Below are 13127 nucleotides of genomic sequence, written 5' to 3'. Positions count from 1 at the left end.
AAAGAATGAGGGTAAATGACAAATATTTTCTAGGGCTGCGGTTGCTCTCTGGGTTACGGTTTGGAGAAAAGAGTTCTATATTCTTCTATAGGAAATCATGTAGTTCTACATTTTCTGTATATATATTTATACACATATGTACAGAGAAAGAGAATATAAATATATATAAAAATATTTTAAATATATATTTTAGTTTCTAAAACGAAATACATAAATTCTAATATATTCTAACCATATTTTTATACACTCTAAATTTATATATTCTAACTATATTTATATATATTCAAATCATATGTTTTCTAGAGGAAATCATCTAGTAACAGTTCCTTCTCTTTTCAAACTTCAATGGGGCAAATGGTATATTATTATGATAAGCCTATTTTACCGTCAGTCAACTACCACCGTAGTCCTAAATACAGCTGTATATGCGACAATACTCTAAACCAGTGGGTCTCTAATTACCATATTAAAACTTAAGCTGAGAAATTTTTTAACTTAATATTTATTAATTCATTTTAAAACAAAAACAAATTCATTACATGTTAATGTCAATAATGTATTTTTATGAAAAACAACTATATTTTCCAAAAGAAACAAAAAAATTGAAACGGCATGAGAAGAACACCATTGTTTTTGCATTTTTGCAAATCTCTTTAACATCTGGCTTATGAGAAAATCTACTTCATAGAAGATTTTCCTATCTGCTTCTGCATTCCCTCAGTCGGGACATATTGTTTTGGTTGAAGTGTATGAAGAAGGCTAGGCCTCACACGGATACTTGTCGGGAATGGGAGGAGTAGTTTAGTGGCCTCTTCAGATAATTGTGAATATTCTTCCTTGATTTATTTGTTAGAGCTGTCAGTCCGTTCCAACTTCTGAATCTTTACTACTAGATAACCAGGGTTGGTGGGCTGACCCTTCTTCTTTGATACTACATGAAAATGTGACAAGTGATATTTTCTTAAAAGTTTCTTGCAATGTAGAAAATCAAATATCATACACTGATGAACTTTTCCTACTCTTTTACATTAAAACCTATTGGTCTCTCTTGTTACCCAGGATTCTGGAACATCATCCACTGGTCATTTGGAAAATATTAGCCCCCTGAGTTATGTGAATCCCCTTAATGTTGAAATATTTCATTAGACAATTTTTTTTAAATGATGCTTGTTAATATTATCACCAATCTCATCAGAACAATCTAAGCATTAGAAAACTGTCAAGCTCATGGTTGCAAATACAAATTTTCCAAAATTCTAATTTTCCTAAGAAAGTTTAGATTTTATCATTGGCAACAAATACTATTAGTTTTTTGCCTAAAAGTGGCATGTTCATTTTGCTCATTTTCAATAAAATTCCTGTCAAATACTCAAGTCTGAATAACCATAGTTTGTTAGTTCGGTTTTGGTTTTGTTTTTTTCCAAATAAAAATGGTGTTCCGTGAAAAAAATAGCTCATTCAGCCCTCAGTTCAATCATATACGTGTTCTTCCTCGAGACAACCTCCAGACTTTGATATGTAGCAGAAGTGTTTTAGGTGTATTTCTCATTTAATATTCCCACAGAACATTAAAAATATATTCAAGAATAGGGACTTATAGGAGCCAGCCCAGTGGCATAGTGGTTGAGTCCGCACACTCCACTTCAGTGGCCCAGGATTCACAGGTCTGAATCCTAGGCACCAACCTAGCACAGCTCATCAAGTCATGGTGTGGCAGCATCCCACATAAAACAAAGGAAGATTGTCACAGATGTTAGCTCAGTGACAACCTTCCTCAAGCAAAAGGAGGAAGATTAGCAACAGATGTTAGCTCAGGGCCAATCTTCCTCACAAGGAAAAAAAAAGAGTAAAGACATAAATGTAACAGATCCTACTGCTTCATCAAATGCATTAAGTGAAACTGGCTTTTGTTTTTTTAATTGCAAGTGTGCTGCAGTGAAGAATGTAGTGACCTCTAGCATGCTTTCGTGGCCCTGCTTTGATCCATGGTGAGATGCCAGGAATTTTACCACTGTTGCTTTTGCAGCATCAGTGCAAATAACAAAACCAGGAAGAAGGTAAATGACATCTTAGTTTCATTATACAAATAGTTCTGACCTTACAGACCCCCTGAAAGTGTCTCGGGGACATCCCTAGAGAGCTGCAGACCACACTGAGAATCACTGCTCCAAACAGACTTTATGAATTTTCATCACTACTTGGAAACCACAAAAATTTTAAATTTCCAAAAACCAACACTGTCTCTAGCATAAAATCAGATTTAGATGTGGTTAATCATGGAATGACCTTCAGTCAAGGCTCACCCTGATGAGATGATTGTATGTTTCCAATCAAAGCAAAGCAGGATTTCTGCTGAACTGCTCTCCCCTTCACGAAAGCTACAGATTAGTGTCTCTTGGTTAGAGAGAACGACAGCCTGAAATTCAACTCCCCTTCCAAATTCGGAAACTAAGGCACGGCGTTGAATGCACGGAATTTCAGTATAAAGGAGAAAGTTAAGGAGAGGAAAAGATCGAACAATTGTTTTTTCATTTAATTTGATCATTTCTTCTTTATATTCAGTGACTATATTTTTCATTTCTAGATTTTTATGTGGTTCTTTTCCAAATCCAACTGTTTCTTTTTTATGTTGTTCACCCGTGCTTTACAGATTCTCTTCCACCCTTCCTATCTTTGAAGGGTTTCTTTCTTGGGCTGTGAAGACTGCTATTTATTGCGTCTGCTAACTCTTTTATGGCTGTTTCCTCATTTGGTTTATGATATTTGACTGCGTGGTATCTTTAGTGGGAGTTATTTTCCATGGGAGTCCTGCACCACCTAGGTTAATGTCTATGAGCCAGTCCTGGTTCTGCATCTGCTCCATCTCTATGATGTCAGGACCAGTTTTAAGGTTAATTTCTCAGGGTTTCTGCATTTCATTGGCAGTGCTAATTCAGACCCCACAATCGTTAAGGGTGTAGATCTGAGGAACGGACTTCTCTTGGGTTATCCTTTTTCCATCTATACTTTGGGCAGGCAGCAGGTTTCCTTGACCTCAGAGACCATTCTGGAATCCCAAACTAGGGATAATTTTATTCTATGTTAGAGAAACAGAGCAGACTGAACTGGGATCCTGCTGTACCATGTACCAATTACATCATAGCACCAAATTTTCCCTCTCTCCTGGGTCATTTTCACTAGCATACAATGTATTCTCTCTCCCATCTCAAGAAAACTTGTCTTGACCCTACTTCTACCAACTGCTGTCATCCTATATCTCTACCCTCCTGTACAGCAAAACTCCTCAAAAGAATCATCTTTACACGTGGGCTCTAATTTCCCCCTTCCCATTCTCTCATCAAACCACTCTTTCCTCCACCACCATCTAAAATTACTCTGTCTAGGTTACCAATGGCCTCCACACTGCTAAATCCAATGGTCAACTCTCTGTCCTCATCTTAATCTATTAGGAGCTTTTGGCGCAGTTGATCATTCCATTCTCCTTGATTCACTTTTTTCACTTGGCTTTCAGGATTCCATAATCTCTTGATTTTCTTCTATTTGCTGGCTACTTCTCTTCAATCTCCTTTGCTGGTTCCTCATTTACTCCCCAGTCTCGTAAAGTTAGAGTACCAAGCCCAGGCTCAGTCCTTGGACCTTTTCTTTCTTCCATCTACTCACATTTCCTTATGAAGCTCATTCAGCAAAAAGGCTCTAAATACTGTCCATACTCCAAAGATTCCAAAAATATTCGACATCTTCAATTGTACATCAAAGGGACATCTCAATCTAAACATGTCCAAAATTTCACTCCTGCTCTTTCCCCTAAATGAGCTGCACTCCACAGTCCTTCCCATTTTGGTTAGTGACAACTTCTCTTTTAAGTCCTCTCTTTTTCTCACAACTCTACATCCAATGCATCAGCAAATTCTAATGGCTCTACCTTCAAAATATACCCAGCATCCAATTACTTATCACTCCCTCCAGTGCTACCACCCTGGTCAGAACTACTAACATCTTTCTCCTTATTAGAATAGCTTCCCAATGGATCTCCTTGCTTTCAAACCCTTTCCCTCTGACAAATTAGGGTGAGGAAGAAACTCTATTCTGTGCATGAAGAGACTTACCTGTATGCCGCCCAGTGTCTCTGCAGGGCAATTGCCGCGAGCTGAAGCCTGGCCTCCACCACAATCTCCAGCTCGCCAACAGAACACTGAGCGAGGTTCTTGTGGCCTGGATGCTCCATCTCTGACACAAGGAGGTTTAGCTGGTCTTCAGCTTCCATCAGTAGAACTGACTAAAGGAAGAACACCACACAATCACGTAAGTTCAGAAATAATACAAATAATGTCTCCTTCTTATTCATCGAATATTTTTCATGTACTGAAAAGTAACAATAAATGGAAGACCAAAAAGGAAATTTGAATATAAACATTAGAGAAAAGAGCTCATCGAACAGAAAAAGAGAACAAAGAATGGAAAGGAAAGTAATGGCCAGAATAAGCCTGTACAACGGTTACTTTTTATTGTACACACAGGCGATGCTCATTATTCACAATAGTTACATTCTACAAAGTTGCTGCAAACACTGAATTAGCAAATCCTGAGCCATTGTTCCTAGTGGAAACACAAGGATAGATTTCTGCGAGCCTCTGGTCACAATACTTTTGTCAACCAATCAATACATAACCTTGTTTAATGTGTGTTTATATTTAAAGACACATCATTTAATATATAGTAGACTCATTAACCTTGAACTCACAGCCCATGGCTCTATTATACATGCCTGCCTGAAGCTTATTTAACACACATTTTCTCCATAAGGCACATCACAGCCTTCTTGCACTTAGGAGCACTAAACAGCACACAGCCCTACACGTAGGGACCATTTCAAATAGTGAAATCACCACCAAAAGAAAAGCACAAAAATGCAAAAAAAAAAAAAAAAGTGGCAATAAATAGACCATGAAAGGGATACTTGCTTATGGTATGAAAGTGGAAACAAAAAAGAACATTGCCTGGTTCAACAGTCGGGAACGTGCGTGTTGCATAACTCATATTTTTCCATGCTCTGCAAATAACCACAAAAGAGCCACGAGTATTGATTTTGAGGTGACAAATTAATTTTAGCAGGTAGCCAAATTAGCAAATATTGAATCTGTGAACAATGAGAATCTACTGTATTTCAAAATAAACTATGGTCACTCAAATGGTAATGTGAAGATAATAAGATTTTACAGAAGATGGGCAACAGTAAATAGCAACTTAACATGGCAAAAGAGAAAAGGACCAACCTATATATCAAAGTACAGGTCTCTAAAAACTTGTTTGTACAGAGCAGTAAATATTATATAAGTGCTAGGGTAATTTAGTATAATGGTTGAGAACATAATCCATAGTTTATTAGTTGTATGGCCTTAGTGAATTTCTTACTGTCTAAGCCTCAATTTACTCACGGTTCAGCACAACCTAGTTCCAAAAAGATTAATACCAACATCATAGAGTTGTGAAAACTAAATAATTATGCAAAGTGCCCATCATGTAGTAAGCACTGAAGAAGTGGTGGCTGCTGTTCTTGCTATTGTGATCGCTGTTATTATTAGGAAATGTGAAACAGGGCATGAATACTCAAATCCCATCAAGTAATGAATCATATTTTCCACAGTGCCTTCATCGGGTTGTATAGTCAAAGTCGGACCCTCTGGGCCTCCACTTTTCTCATGGGGAGTAGACTTCATCTCTGCCCCACCCCATGCTTACGCAAGAAAACATACCTGGTCTCCCAAGAGAAAGCAAACCCTGACAGTGGGCCTGTCCAGGGCCTAAAAGTGGGCATTTTGGTAACTGATATGCTACAAATTGAAAAAATTCTCAAATTTACCTTTAGTGTGCTAAGGGTTAAGTCATCTTTCATTTTTGGAAGCTGATAAACTGAGTTTACTTCCTCCTTTAAACATAGATCTATAAGATAAAAAATTTTGGAAAAACCAAGGATATCTGTGATTAGTTTAAATATTAATTCTATTTTATAAAACTCGTCATTAGTTGGGAAACCATCCTTAAATTTAATGTTAAAAAAACAACCACAACGTTAATTAGAAGCATATTGCTTTATGGAATGGTCCCTAAATATCACACATTAGAAGACTGCGGCTGATGCTTACAACAAATCAGACCATTCTGAAAAGATCTTATGGATGCTCAGTGATGCTTTTCAATGTTTCTAAGTTATCAGCTACTGATATAAAGTAGTAGCTCCTCCCTTGGGATCCAAGGACCCCTTAAGGTCCTCACAGTATTTTAGGTCTTCCAGATGCTTATAATATTTCAATAAGATCTCCTTGGAAGCCACAGTTCTGCTGATTTGCACAAGCCCCTCACACTTAAGAGCAGAGAGTGAGACCATGGGAACAGCACAATCCTCAAATCTCTCAGCATACCCACCCACCATCTGAGGCCAGCGCTTATTCTGAGCCGAGGAGAAGTGAGAGAACTCAGATCACAGACTTTTTCTGCTTTAGTAAACATGGCTTCTAGACTACAGAGGAGAGAGAAAAACTACTCATCATCATTTGACTGGAAATTACTGCCAAAATTACCCACCCAAAGAGACTGTCAGTGGGAAGAGGGAGTCTAGAATAACATGGGACTGAGCACACCTGACTCCCTCTCTTTTTCCAACTCCAACCTGGCTGGCTCTTCTCCTAAATTAGGAGGCTCTGGAGCTAGGGGTCAGCTGAGGATGAGAGAGGGCTTGAGCATTGGGAAAGTCCCAGATCTGGGACTGGGTCTTCTCCGCTAAGGAGGAAAGTGAGAGAGACACAGATAGAAAATGAATGCCTGGAGATGGGTATGGAGCACCCTGGGATGAGTATCAGAAGGCGAGAGACCCGAGGAAGAGTTTGACCCACGTTTTCCTCAATGCTCCCCCAGCCTCCTGCGTGACCCTGCCCTGTATGGCCCTCCCATGTCGTGGCATGCCCCTCCTCTTGGGAGGAAATAACAAACTATGTTTCCAACGGCAGTCATCTCCTGATTTGCTGGCCTCATCATACCTGAATAACAATAAAACTTACCTTTTATGACAGGGCCCAAGATTACTCTGATACCAAAACTAGACAAAGACAGCACAAGAAAAGAAAACTACACACCAACAGCTCTTATGAATATAGATGCAAAAATCCTAAACAAAATACTGACAGGATATATCAACGTACAAAAAGAATTATACACCATGGCCTTGGGAATTTATCCCAAGAAAGCAAGGTTGGTTAAACACTCAAAAATCAACTAATGTAATGCATTATATCAATAGAATAAAAAACAAAAGCCATATAATCATCTTAATAGATGCAGAAAAGGCATTTAATAAAATCCAACACCTTTTCGTGATAAAATCACTCAACAAACTAAGAACAGAAGAGAAATTCCTCTACCTGATAAAGGACATCTATGAGAAACCCACAGTTAACATCATACTTAATGGTGAAAAACAACTATTTTTAAGGCAACATCTAATACATTTGAAAAATCCATATATACCATGACCCATAAATCCCATCCACGGGTATCTTATCCTATAGAAGTATATACTATATTATAAGGATATGTAGCGCTTCAGCACTGTTTGCTTGAAACAAAGTAACTGCATGTCAGTTGAGGAATGGTTAAATAAACCATGGGATATTCACAGTGTAGATGACTACACAGCCAGTACAGTGGACCAAAGCGAAGCAGTTGACTCAGAGTGGTTTCAGTGAGGTTTTTCTGCATGAGAAATGCAAGATGCAGGAAAATGTAAAATATACCATTTTGTAAACACATGACAAATCCTATTTTGTACGTATGTATATGAAAAAGTGTATGAATATGGCTATACATGGATGGATATGGATATGAACATACCTAGACATAAGCACATATGTGTGTCATTAGGTGAGCTCAGAGAAAAATACGGAAGAATATGTACTAGTTTGTTCATATAGATTATTGGGAGTGGAGTGCCAAATAGTTAGGGAAAGGCAGGAAAAAGAGAAGCAAGCAACAAATAAAAGATTACCTTTCAAGGTTGTGAGGTTTGCTCTACTCCTCTGAGAAACAAGGCTGTGGTGGACTGTTTTCACTGTATTTTCTGGGACACAATTTATTGTTGCAGCCACATTTATGAAAAAGTATGCTTTAACGAAAGAAAACTTATTTAAGAGATGTTGTTGGCCAATTGTAAGCAGAATTACAGGCGAGTCTTTACTTATTAATTCATCAAGTGCCTAAAATAATGAAAAAAGCAAATTAGTAAAATATTGTTTTGAGATATCATTAGCTTCAGTCCCCTTTTGCATTTCCCATTTGGTGTTGGATAAAGGAATGCAGAGATGGACATGAGGTACCGTAAATAGAAGGTCTATTGAGAGAGACACATAATGTCAGAACTATCCCAGTAGTTACACAGTGTTTCTGCCATTCCCCACCAATGTGTGACAATTTGTGACCTGTGCCTCATGAGCCCAGCCATGCCGCATAATGAGAGCAACCTTGGTGCTGAGAGCCAGGGAGGGGAACCTTATCAAAATAGAGAAACTGCAAAAGCTCATTACCCAAGCACACCAGCCGCTCTGCTTCAGCGTGAGTAAATGAGAGCTCCTAGGACAGCCACGGGGGGAAATGGGTGGACAAGCAAGCTCCCTACCCAGCTTCAACGGCACGCTCAATCATTCGAACTCTACCTCGTGCACACCCTCAGCTCCCCGACCCCTCTTCCGTGCGTGCACACTTCCTCGGCAAAATCCTAGCCCTGGTAAAATCCAATCTGAACCTCTGGGGGCAGTTGAAGAAGGCTGGAGAAAATCATGCAATCCTGCTAAGTGGTCCCACTTTAAATTCCTGACCAAACCTCGGTGCTGCCTGGTCATCATCCTACATGTTCCCAGGCCATTCGCTTTCCTTCTCTCCTCGACAACCGTTTTGCACTCTTCTCGTTTCTGAATTCTAACCCTTCCTCCCCGAACCTCCTCCCAGCTGATTACCTTCCTTCCTCTACTGAACAGAGAAAACTGAAGCAGTCAAAGTAGTGTCCACAGACCCCACAGCTCCATCCCTTCCATATACCCAAGCATCTGCCCCACCACTCTGCCTTCCTTCCTGCCACTTAGGCCATGGATCCTGTCCCCACTGGTCTACTCAGCCATTCTCTCCTACAGCATAAATGTTCCCTTTCTACAGAGACATTCCCATCAGCACACAGCCATGCTATCTTCTCCTCTGTCTCAAAAAACCAAAAACTCTCCATACTCTGACTTCCCTCTCCAGCTATCACCCTAATTCTCACTTCCCTTTACAGCAATGCCCTAAAGAATTGTCAAAATTCCAAATTCTCTCATTCGGTTTTAAACCCACTCCATCCCTACATTGAAACTCTTTGGTCAAGGTCACCGATGGCTTACACTGGGCTAAATCCAATGTTCAATTCTCAGTCCTTACATGCCATGTGTCTTTTAATCTAAGACACAATTATTTTATATGCCACTAGTATTTTATACGACCTCAACTGTAAAATGCATTCTAATGGCAGAGCTGTCAAATGTGGGGGGGAAATGCATGTTTAAGACTCAATGAATTATGGTACTTGATTCATGAGCAAAATTTGTCTCTATTCATCATTCCCTATTCTAAAAATGCTTCTTCCCTTGGCTTTCAAGTCGTCACTTTGCCTTGGTTTTTTCCAATCCCATTGGCCACTCCTTTTCAGTCTTCTTTGTTGGTTCCTCCTCTTCTCCCAAATCTCTTAATATTGGAGTGTCCCAGGACTCCATGCTCTTCTCTCTCCACTCTCTCTCCTTAAGCAATCTTAATCAGTCTCACGGTTTTAATTTCATCTAAATACTGATGAAATCCCAAGTTTTTCTCTCTAGCTCCAATCTCTTTTCTGAACTTGACCCATATTATCAACCTCTGACTCAATTCCTCCAGTGGGATGTCTAACAGACATCTCAAAGTCAACATGTACAAAACTGTATTCCTAGGCTTCCCCAACCACACACACACACACACATAGAGATAAGCTCTGTGAGGGCTGGGAATTTGTCTGTACTGTTGATTGACTGATGTATCTGATTGATAGCAGTGGAACAGTACCCAGCACACAGCAGGCTCAACAGATTAGCTAAAGTGATCCCTTTAAAACATGAGTAGATCAGGCCACCTCTGCTCTAAACTCTCCAGTGGTCCCCATTTTGTTCAGAGTAAGGACCTAAGTCCTAAGTTACAAAGGCCCTATAAGGTTCTTCTCAAACTGGCCCCCTATTACCTCTCTGACCTTGTCTCCTACAGCTCTCTTATCCTTCTCAGTGCTCTAGCCACACTGGCCAAGATGCCCCTCACCAAGCTCAGCAATCCTGCCCTAGGGCCTTTGAACTCACTGTACCCTTTTCCCAGATTCTTCCTTTTCCAGATTGCATATGACTTGCTCCTTTACCTACTTCAGGTCTGTTCAAAAATGTCACCTCAGTGAAGACTAACCTGATCATACGACTTAAAATTGAGAGCCCCAACTTAGCCCCATGCTCCCAATCCCCTTTACCTGCTGCTGGATTTATTTTCCCCATAGCATGGTACACCTTCTAACATACTGCATAATTTACTTATTTATAATGTTTACTTATATATATTGTTTATTACTAGCCTCCCCTGAGGGCTTGGAATTTGTGTGTACCGTTGAGTGACTGATGTATTTATTTGACAGCACTAGAATAATGCCTTGCACATGATAGGCTCTTATTAAATATTTGTTGAGTTAATATAAAAGGCAGATGGCGGGGCTATGTATTCTAGAAAAGAAGGAAACTATGTGCCTTAGATGAACTAAAAAAGCAAACTCTCATTGTGTGGGAGAGTTTGAGGCAAAGTTGGCAGTGGGGAGGTCTGTTGCTATTGTTCATTCTCCTTTCTTAACCTCTTCTGGAGGGTGGAAATTGATCCATGCAGAAGAGCCAGACACAGAGCAGCATGGAGCCTGTGTTGGTATCAAACGGCTGTGCCAAGAAGATGGCTGACATTCCCCACCCAGAGAAGAAATTGCAGAGCGGTTGGGAGGATCGGGTAGAGGAGAAAGTTTCCCCTTCTCTTTTCTCCCCACAACAAACAATGATTTAATGAGCCTTGACAATTACACACAAACACTTGAGGATCAAAAGAAGATTAACTAGTAATGCTGTTTAACACTCCTTTCTCTCCCTCTATACAGAAATATAAAGTGTAATCCGAAGAGTCATAAGCAGACCAACAGCTCTGTTTTAATTAACTGGCTAATAGAAGTTGGTTTTCCATTATACTGTCAGTGTCTTTTTGTTTAAAAAGAAATGATCAGGCAGTCCTTCTGTAGCCTAAACCACTCCTTAAAGAAGTGTTTTTAGAAGACCCTGGCATTTATGATTGGAAAGAAAGAAATTTTCTTAAACATCCCAAGATCTTGGAAGCTAAAATGAAATATGAATACGTGTTTATATTTTCCTAATACCAGTTCTTTTATTTCAGGCAACTTGCTTATAAATTAAAACAAATTTTAAGGCAAAAACAATGAATCCTCTGAAGCACAATTAAAAGTGAAGTTTCTGGAATCAAATGAATAACAAGAGAAAAGATTACGTTTAATGAAAGGTGGATATATTCCTATCAAAACTGTGGAAGACAAAAGTAAAACAATTTTGAGGAAATGTCTCTCAAAATTATTTAATAAAAATAAACGCCTTACTTAATGAAACAGAATGCTGCTCCCTAGCATTTTAAGAAATAAGAACTACGTGTGTCCGTCTGTGTGCATTAACTGTCACCCGGTTGTATGAGCCCCTCACCCACCTGTAACTCCCTTCAACAGCAGTTGCACCATGGCTTCCACTCTAGCACTTTCTAGTGGACAGACTACTGACATTCCTAAGAATTTTAAAAATGATTTCAAGATATTCAAATGCCATTTGGTGATCAAAAGCTTAAATCCCAAGCATTCAATTCTGGACAAGAACAAACGGACTGAGATGGGCAGCCTAGTCCTCTCTTTGTAAAAAAATATTGGGAAAGTTAGAGGAGTTGCTCATGAAAATGTCATATGAAAACCTTTCACTAGCTAATGCTACGGTGGTAAGATTATTGCAACATAGAAACGTATCAAATCAACACTTGTACCCGTTCAGCTTACACAATGTTATATGTCAAGTACATCTCAATAAAAATATTTAAAAATTAAAAGAAAACCTTCCAAAGCATTGGCTGAGTCACAGTCTCAAGACTGTGGAAAAGGCTACAAGCAAAAGCAGTATTGAACAAGTGGGCTATTGCAAAATATACAAAAGCCTTTTCTTACAAAGTTACCATCTAGGTAGTGAAAATAAATGTCCAAGTCAGACAATTGACATGTCTAGATAAACAAACTGAAGATGTGTAATTGAAAAATTTAGGTGCAATAACTGATATTTGCCCAATCTGATAACCAGATCGGTTTGGCTCCAATCCTATTTCTGGCCTCAGCACTTTAAGATAAAACCCTATTATTAGAAACAGGAGAACAAGTTACATAGCAGATTTTCAAAAACAAAGATTATATCTACGCAATAGACTGAAATGACTCAAAAATTATCCACATTAAATATCCAACATTTATAAAATATTACTATCCTTACCAGTATATTTTCTTTACTAGTAAGAGGTTTTCCTGAGTCGAATGATTGAGACATCTGTCAATATACAAAACATTAATATTAGAAACGAGAGTACTGAGCATTCCTTTAAATGAAACTGTTAATGTGTCCTAAAAGTATTTTAAATATCACTTTTACTGTAAAAGTAATACATGCTCTAGTCAGAAAAGAGGAGTATGAAGAAAGTAAAAATCACACTTAAATCAACTTTTGTGGTTGTCAACATTAATATTTTGGTGTCTTTGCTCTGACTTCTCTTCAACGTATTTTTAAATTTTCTATCTTGATTTGTATTCCTTTTCACTAAACATTACTAAACATTCATAATTATTTTCCACTCCATTGTTATTTGTAAAGCTCAGTCAAATAGCGAAGTAATGTTCTATCCTATGAATGTAGCATAGTAACTTAACCTCTTTCCTATTGTTAGACATCTAAGAGGACCACTTCCCACCCTCACCC

The 13127-nt window shown here is 38.7% G+C and overlaps 1 protein-coding gene across 12 annotated transcripts in view; it reads right to left on the bottom strand.

Annotated features, from left to right (window-relative positions):
* CFAP54 (cilia and flagella associated protein 54) overlaps window positions 1-13127 on the bottom strand; it is a 301390-nt gene that overhangs the window by 100928 nt on the left and 187335 nt on the right. For all 12 annotated transcript variants that reach the window (XR_011534742.1, XM_008516610.2, XM_070600221.1 and 9 more), the window contains 4 exons: window positions 12648-12701; window positions 8039-8246; window positions 5861-5940; window positions 4107-4276 (listed from right to left, as the gene is read on the bottom strand). Coding sequence is in view for 11 of the 12 variants with exons in the window: in XM_008516610.2 (XP_008514832.2) it covers window positions 4107-4276; window positions 5861-5940; window positions 8039-8246; window positions 12648-12701 (512 nt within the window). In the remaining variant the exon portion in view is untranslated. The remainder of the gene's footprint in view (window positions 1-4106; window positions 4277-5860; window positions 5941-8038; window positions 8247-12647; window positions 12702-13127) is intronic.

The sequence above is a fragment of the Equus przewalskii genome, chromosome 29 (assembly GCF_037783145.1).
Source record: "Equus przewalskii isolate Varuska chromosome 29, EquPr2, whole genome shotgun sequence".
In the NCBI taxonomy this organism is placed as follows: Eukaryota; Metazoa; Chordata; class Mammalia; order Perissodactyla; family Equidae; genus Equus; species Equus przewalskii.
This window is presented reverse-complemented; position numbering and strand designations above follow the sequence as displayed.